This window comes from Mus pahari, chromosome 9 (genome assembly GCF_900095145.1).
Source record: "Mus pahari chromosome 9, PAHARI_EIJ_v1.1, whole genome shotgun sequence".
NCBI lineage: Eukaryota > Metazoa > Chordata > Mammalia > Rodentia > Muridae > Mus > Mus pahari.
In genome coordinates this window covers 7,459,481-7,468,255 of record NC_034598.1, presented here as the reverse complement: position 1 = coordinate 7,468,255, position 8,775 = coordinate 7,459,481, and the positions used below count along the sequence as shown (strand labels likewise).

General features: G+C 49.7%; 1 protein-coding gene across 2 annotated transcripts in view; it reads left to right on the top strand.

Annotated features, from left to right (window-relative positions):
- Nucleotides 1-8,775, top strand: part of Fig4 (FIG4 phosphoinositide 5-phosphatase) — a 112,647-nt gene that overhangs the window by 74,724 nt on the left and 29,148 nt on the right. For both annotated transcript variants that reach the window (XM_029542548.1, XM_021204720.1), the window contains one exon: nt 3,621-3,707. In XM_029542548.1, the coding sequence (XP_029398408.1) occupies nt 3,621-3,707 (87 nt within the window). The remainder of the gene's footprint in view (nt 1-3,620; nt 3,708-8,775) is intronic.

The following is an 8,775-nucleotide window of genomic DNA, read 5'->3' as shown; positions in this document are numbered from 1 at the left end:
AGGCTGATGGAGGCAGTCCCCCAGGCTGATGGAGGCAGTCCCCCAGACTGATGGAGGCAGTCCCCAGACTGATGGAGGCAGTCCCCCAGGCTGATGGAGGCAGTCCCTTACCTGAAGCTCCTTCTTCTCAGATGACTCCAGCTTATGTCATGACAGAAAACTGACCAGAAAGTCAAAACAGTGATGCAGAAGGCAGCAGGTTCTGTGTGGAGCACCAGGGCCTTTAAATGTCAGAATCTGAACCACTGGCCTGTGCTTCAGATGCTGCCTCAGTGGGAGGGATCACGGGGCACTTAGGTATCAATGCTGCCCAAGTCTGTGCTGAAGCACAGCTCTGCTCCCCAGCTCTCACGATCAATGTCCCTTCTCAGAAACTGAATCCTGAACCTTGCGTTCACTTTCTATCTGGGGTGGTTAAGGGTGCCAGAGGGAGGGCACCAGTTCAGAATGTGTGATAAGCCAGACTACACTGAAAGGAGGGTGCCACAAAAGGCTTTCCTGAAATGGTGCCAAATTAGGTGAGTGAGACTTCTAAGAACCCCTAAGGGATCGATTGTCGTTTCCTCTGGAAACGTAAAGAACTTGGCAGGACCACCATAAGCACCCCGTGAGCCCAGTACAACCTTCAGACGACTGTGTATCCCATGGGGACGTAGCCCCACTGAGTTATTCACGTCTGACTTATAAGAGCGAATGCTCAGTTTATTTTCAAGGAGGGCCTTTCCTGTCAGTATGAACTGACCTGAAGGACGCCAGTTTTCATCTCAAACTAAGATCTAGTCCACGGAGCATGAAACAAAATATGTGACACTGGGCGTGGTGGTGCACACCTTTAATCCCAGCACTCGGGAAGCAGAGACAGGCAGATTTCTGAGTTTGAGGCCAGCCTGGTCTACAGAGTGAGTTCCAGGACAGCCAGGGCTACACAGAGAAACCCTGTCTTGAAAAACAACAACAGCAACATAAAATATGTGGCATATCCTGACTATAAAATAAGCCTTCGTAACTTGGCACGTTATAAACCTGCATCACTGTCTGAGAGCCAAGTCATTTAGAGTGGAGCCACGTGTGCTCACTCTGGGCACATGAGCACAGTTCCTCACTTGCCCGCCCTTTCGAGCTCTGTAACTGAGCTGTGATGTGGTGACCTGTGAGCAGCATGGTCTGGAAGGACAGCTGGCGGGGGCAGTAGCTGAGTATGAGTCTGTGTGGCGAGGACTGAAGGGGTGGGCTCGCCTGAAACCAAAAGAAACGTGTTGTGCCTCAGACATGACTTCCACTGATGTCTGATGTCTTACTGGCTCGGACTATGAGGTCCACTTGAGTGAGATCCAGGGGTTATCAGTCTCAGCGTCCCTGGAACAGCCAGCGTGCACAGAAGGGATGGCTGCAGGGAGACACCCACCCTGGAATAAGTCATTCTTATGGCCCTTGGTTCATATACGGCTTGTGGTGTTTTGCTCGTTCTCTAAACACCTCTGTGGTTGATTTAAAAAGAGATTACCAGCCTCTGTCAAGTCTAAAGTTCAGTGACTACTGCAGAGTATGTATCCTACACTTCCTGGGAATCGTGTAACTTAGACAACTTATGCTTCTTGGTTCTCTTGCTCCCCGCAGCTGCTGATGCTTACAGTGAGTGTGGGAAGGGTGGGGACACCGGCCATTCCCTCCCTCTGCTAGTCAGCTCTCCGCTGCTCTAACAATGATACTTGAGATAATCAACTTATAGGGAAGAAGGGTTTTTGTGACACACCAATTTGCAGATTGCAGTCTGTGGTCAGTTGATCTTGTTGCCTTTGGACCGATGGCGAGGCAGAACATCAGGGTGGGAAGCGCATTCTGAAGCAAAATTGTTATCTCATGGCTGGGACACAAACATGTCAGAGAAAACCAGGGTCCCCAGCTCCATCTGATGTCAAAACCTCTGACTAGGCCCCATGTCTTAAGGTTTCCACCACTTACTTACCAGTGGCCCTGTTCTAAGAGCAAATTTTCATGCATGAACCCTTGGTGGGAGGCATTCACTCCAGACTACAGAAGTTTGTATGGGGTAGCAAGGCCAGGGGTGACCCAGCCATGCTCAGGGACTGCCTGGCTCCACACTTGTCCTAGCTAGGTGCCTCCTTGGATCAAGAGAGCCAGGAAAGAGCCCATGTAGTTAAACTACAATTTAGCCTTCCCATCCCCAGGTGAGTGCACCCAATAAACTGGTGCCCACTGGAGTTTGTACACATGGTGATAGCTTGTACACCAAGTGACTCGGGCCACCGAACACTGGGAAGGAGAGGGCACAGCTGACTCAGGGCTACAGAGCCCTAGGAGGAAGCTCACCACTGGCCCTGCCCTGTAGCCTGTTCTGCCTCTCTTTCTCCCACCTGCTTTTCTTGCATGGATCTGCAACCATCAGGATTCCTCAGTTTTGTGGTTTGTTCTGACCTCGGAGCCCCGCTCTTCTTCTTCATTTTCCACCTTTCCGGTGACTTTAGTTTGCTATCTTAAACACACCTGAAAGCTTTCTATTCCATGAAGCCTCATACAGAGGTCACAATGGTTTTGCTTTATTAATTAAATTTAACTTTTATGTGTATGCTTTCCCTGCGTGTGTGTATGTGTCTCCCTTCTTCCTTCCTGCCAGGAACAGAACAGGGAAGCCAGAAGAGGGCACTGAGATCCCCTGATACTGAAGCTATAGGGGGTTGCGAGCTGCCGTGTGGGTGCTGGGAATGGACCCTGGGTCCTCTGGAACCCAGGCAGTGCTCTAACCACGAGGCTTCTTCCCCGCACCCCCAATGTTTTTTATTGTGATAGTGATTGTACACTTCATCTGAGAAATTTTAAATGTGTCTACCTAGTGTTACATAATTTCTCCATCCCTAAACTGGACACAGTTGGTCACTTGTCTTAGTTTAAAGCAAACCCTAGAGAGTTTGTCAGCAGCACCATAAGAATCTCTCAGTTGTTGCTCCTGAAGCACTTGACCTCAGAAAAGCTTATGAAAAATGAATGGCAAGGCTATCCATAGTCATCGAGGAAAATGTTTTAAGAGGGAGACAAACAGGAAGGAAATCAGCTTCCTGATGCTGCCCTGTCACCTCAGGAGAACAGACTGCATCTCTGAGGGGGGAATGGGGTGTGCATGGTATCAACCACCTTGCAGGCAGGAGTATGGCTGTCCTCTTTGGCTCTGAGGTAATGCTTGGGTTAGTGCCATACAGTCTTCCCTAGAGAGGGGTGATGCCGCAGCGGCTCATCAGCTGCCTTCCTCTATTTGATTGACAACAGTTTCCCTAGGAGTAGCTGGAGTGCACTTGGAAGTGAGGCTGGAGAATGAGAGAATAGAGGATTGTTAGGTCCTGAGGAAGCTGAGTCAATGCTGTGGACTCTTAGCAGCTTCCCTGCCTCAGGGCCGGTCTCTGGCCTAATCCCTCTCTGTGCTCCTCTGGCATTGCAAGCACCTGACCGACCCCATGCTTCCTATACTCTGTGCTGATAATGGAGATGCAGAAGTGACTTCTCTTGTATCACCGTGGTTGTGCAAGTACACCCTGGTTGGTGTGAGCCTCTGGACTCATCCCAGGTCCTCCTGTCTTTAACTTATCCTCGTCCTTTGTCATCCATAGGTTTGTTCAGCTGGGGCAAAGTCAGCATAAACAGGACCGAGGTAGCCAGCAGCTGTGTTCCCGCTGCTCAGATGGAGTTATAAAACTGTAAGTATGCGATACCACTTTGAAAATTTTTTATTTCATTTATTTGTTTAGTGTGTGTTTGTGTGTGTGTGTGTGTGTGTGTGTGTGTGCGTGCATATATGCACCACAACACACATGTGGAGGTCAGAGGACAATTTGAGTAGTCAACTTTCTCCTTCTACCATGTGGGTTCCAGGGAATGAACTCAGGCCATCAGGCTCGGTGGCAAGCCCCTTTACCCACAGAATTGTCTTGCTGGCCTTATAGTTAATCTTTTTTTTTTTTTTTAAATCTCACTATGCATGCCAATCGTGGAGTGTCTTGTGATTTGTTAGGGGAAGTATTGTCACCATTCTTAGTCACCAACTTAGTATAATTTGATACACAGAAGCATTCTTCCTGCTACTTTCTTTACTGAAAACTGTCTTGGGAGAACAGGGGGTGGGGGTGGAGAAGAGGTCGAAACTTAAACTGCACCCTTGGCTTTCCTCCATGAACTCTGCCCTGACTTGGGCAGAGAGGGGACGTTGAAGCAATTTCAGTGCCAGAGAGACTTCAGGGCTATCAGAAGAGCCTTCAGAGGAGGGGCTCTCAACGTTGACTTCCTAACTGTGACCCCTCAATACAGTTCCACCATGTTGTGGCCATAACCCCAATCATACAATTATTTTGTTACCCCTTCATGACTATAATTTTGCTACTGTTATGAATCATATTGTAAATATCTGATATGGGATCCCCATGAGAGGGCCATTTGACCCCCAGAGGGGTTACAAAGCACAGACTGAAAATTGTACTTCAGAGTGCGGCTGGCTTAGTCTCTTCCTGCTCCGTGACCCTATGAGTGCTAGTGACGTGGTGGACGTTAAACAGGAGTAAATTATTATTATTTTTTTTTTTTTGGTTTTTTGAGATAGGGTTTCTCTGTATAGCCCTTGCTGTCCTGGAACTCACTCTGTAGACCAGGCTGGCCTCGAACTCAGAAATCCGCCTGCCTCTGCCTCCCGAGTGCTGGGATTAAAGGCGTGCGCCACCACGCCCTGCTAGGAGTAAATTCTTAGCTAAACAGAACTATGTTCAAATTACACCACTTTCTGGGTTGTTACCTTGAACAAACAACTCACACTTAGTGTGGCTGTCACCACAGCACCGGCTGCAGACGAGGGTGGCATGAAGGAAGCCAGTATACTGTGCAGAGTGTCTGGAGCGAGTGCATACTAAGCCACCATCATGCTCATCATCTTTCTATGCCTCATAATGTCTGTTTGTCAGGACAAAGCATGGAGGTGACAAGGAGAGGTGCCAGTCCACAGTCTGTTCCACTCCTTCAGTAGAGGGAGGCATAGTGGAGGTTCAGCTGGGTCTACCGGAGGTGTCTAGGCAGGGTCTGGCACTGCTGGCACTCGGTCAGTGCCGTCAGTGCACGCATAATTGGTAGGTGCTAGGTGCTGGGTTTCTGCACCGAGTGTGGTTGTTAGTGAGGATGGAGGAGCATGAAGTTGTGCTGTCACAGCCTGGAGGTCCCTTCCTCCCTTCTCCCCTCCTGTCAGCATCTGTTCTTTCCTTACTCTTTACTCTGGAGGCAGGGAAGCACCTTAGCTCACTGATTTAGAAACCGTTCTCTTCACTATGGCTTCTTAACGCATGGAGTTGACATTGATGAGACAAAGAGCAAAAGTGTTATGATGTTAATGAGAGAGACCAGAGAGCTAGATCATGTGATGCAAACCGACCCTTCCATTAAAATAGGAAGGTGCAGCTCATTAGGAGATGGTAATGATGAGAGGAAAGGAATAAAAGTGTCCTCCTGTTTCAATCTTGGATATGGTATTTGTTTCTTACTTGGTTCTTACTCCTTCACATTTCAACATTTGCTCTCCCGAGCCCTGCTGCAGGCGAAACCCATGTGGATCTAGAACTGTATCTTAACCTTTCCCACTTCATTAGTGAAGAGTCTATCATGAGCATGTTTTTGTACATCATCCCTTAGCAGGATAACAAAGAGCTTGGTGAGGGCTGCCTTATGCTGTCATGGCAACTGCCAAGCGTGTTTTGAGAGGGTTGTGTGTGTGCCCTTTAAACTAGAACTCTGTAACCAGGTTCTTTAAATGCCAGCTATCATTTTTAGTTCTCTAGAGCTATGTCCAAAGCAACAGAAACTAGACTCGTGCAAGGCCCTCGAAGCCTCCTTGTCTGCAGCTTAGGTTCCAGTGCATTTAAAATGATGAGACTCTTGTAAGTTCACATGCCTCTGTGCTGGCTCATCTCTGCGACTTCATCATCTCCCAGGTTTTTCTAAAATTCTGAGGCTTACCAGCTCTCCTTTTCCAAACTGGAGAGAATAATATAAATTCTTACATGTATTCTCACTAATAAAACTCCCAAGAAGCCCACAGGATGGAGGTTTCCTATTTTGTAGGTACAGAAACCTGGATGTGGGATCTAGACCCTGCTACCCAGGACCTTGCAGACCATTGCCTAGAGGTTCATGCTAAAGCCACCCTGCTCTGGATCCAACACAGTTGTCTGTTGCCAGCACAAACACCCAAAGCTGTGTTTGATCCAAGTGTGACAGCTTTCTGGTTCACACCAGGTAGAATGACATCACCCGTCATTTATTATGCATTCAGTGTGTGGTGGCCTCTGTCCTGTGTACTTTAACCTATATTTCCTGTGTTAACTCAATTCCCAAAGACATTATGGAGAAGTAGCTTTTATCATGTCCTCTCTACAGAGGTGGAAAACTGAAGTAAGTACACAGTTGATGTCATTTGCCCAGGTTCAAGCAGCCGACAGGCAGAGGATGCAGAGCCAAGCCCCGACTGCTTGCTTCTGGTACCCCTGCTGTCTACCTGGGACCTACAGACACCTAGGCTTGGCGGCTGCCTTTTAAACCACTTGAGTAGAAATGGAGGCTCCGTGCCATTCACAACACACACTTTGGTCTTGTCGCCTGACCTGGGACTGTAGGCACCTTTCTATGTCAACACTGTGTTGCTCTTGACTTTTGTTAATATTTAAAGAAAGTATGCCGCCTTTGTTTTTTCCCAGTGCCCCCCTCTCTCTCTCTCTCTCTCTCTCTCTCGTGTGTGTGTGTGTGTGTGTGTGTGTGTGTGTGTGTAAGTAGGTGTCTTTTTTGAGACAGTCTTACTCTATAGCCTAAGCTCTCTGGGAAGTCAGTATGTGGGCTAAAGTGGCCTTAAACTCAAAACAGTCCTCCAGTCTCTACATGTCAGGTGCTGGGGTTATAGGTACAAGCCTTCATACCCGCTGAACTTTGTGAATTAAAGAAATTAGCTCTGTTTCCAGCATTTAAGAACAAAATAAATCATGGTAGATTCACAGATACAACAATTGGAAGCTTTGGGCAATACTCCTGTTCTATCCCAGGAATTGGCACTGGGGCAGGGATGGGACTTGAGCAGAAGATAAATTAAAGTGGAAATGGAAATGCCAGGAGGTGAGCAGGAGAGGGCCAGGGGCAGAGTCTGCCTTCCTATGTCCATTAGGAAGCAAGAGCGCCTGCTACTGTTTAGCAGGTCAGATTTATCAAAACAAGGTAAATTTATTTTTCTTTCTATTGGTTCTTCGTGAATTTCGTATCATGTACCCCAAGCCCACTCATCTCCCTATCCCCTCATATCCACCCTCCGTCTTTGCAACCTGCCCCCAACAGAGAAAAACAAAGGATCTTATTGTGGAAGCTGCAGTGTGTCACAGCATGACCCTCAGTGCACCCTTTGTCCACACTTCTTTACTTCCAAATGTTCTTTGAAGTGACTTGGTCTGGTCCAGGCATCTGGCTTCCACTCCTCTGTTAATGCTGGATCCTCACCGGGTCTCCTCCCTGACATCCTGCTGCAGCCCTGTGTCATGGAGAGCTCTGGTTTTGAATCTGTAGGACCAACCCCTTTGTGCACTCCAGTAGTTCATTGATGGGATAGATGTTGGGATGGGCCAACTCAGCCTGAGAGGTGGCTGAGCTGGTCAGCCCCTGCCCTCCCACTCTCACACCCTCCAGCAGGCTCACCCACAAGCCCCACATCCAGGGCCAGCTGTGCTATGCAGGGCAGCTCTCATGTGCTGATGACCTTGGGGCCAGCTTTCCTGGGAGGGAAACATCTCTCAGTCACCCATGTCACTGAACACAGACAAGTGGTGGGATCAGCTCACATCCTTACATCCTTAGGGCGGGCTGCCTTGCCTGTGCCAGCCTGCCTGTGCCTCCACCACCAGGGACAGCTCTCCTTGGTCTCATGACCCCAGGGTTAGGTCTCCCATCTACTGGTGAAGGATGGGGGGGGGAGGGAGGGCAGTGGAAACAGGGTTTCTCTTCCTTGTCCACACTACCATCTGGGAGATGAGTGACAGGGCCAGCTCTCCCATACTTACATCCTTGGGATTGGCTTAACCGCAATTCCCACAATGTGTGGGCCATTCTCCCAAGTAATGCAGGGGTAGGGGCAGGGGCAGGGGCAGGTCTCATGCTCCCAAGGCCAGCTCTCCCACAATGCCCAGATGAGGGGTGGAGCCAGTTCTACACATTTCTCAGACATCATCGTGTCCATCTAGGTATCATGCCAGGCCAGGGAAGTCTGCCTGGCCTTTGGTGGTAATAGACCCTGCAGTTGCAGGGACATGGACCTAGACATGGGCCCCGGTGACAGCACAGGCCAGGACCCCACCATGGTCCAGGTGACAGCACAGGCCAGGACCCCACCATGGTCCCAGGTGACAGCACAGGCCAGAACCCCACCATGGTCCAAGGTGATAGCACAGGCCAGGACCCCACCATGGTCTCCGGTGATAGCACAGGCCAGGACCCCACCATGGTCCAGGTGATAGCACAGGCCAGGACCCCACCATGGTCCCAGGTGATAGCACAGGCCAGGACCCCACCATGGTCCCAGGTGACAGCACAGGCCAGAACCCCACCATGGTCCAGGTGATAGCACAGGCCAGGACCCCACCATGGTCCAGGTGATAGCACAGGCCAGGACCCCACCATGGCCCAGGTGATAGCACAGGCCAGGACCCCACCATGGTCCCAGGTGGCAGCACAGGCCAGAACCCCACCATGGTCCAGGTG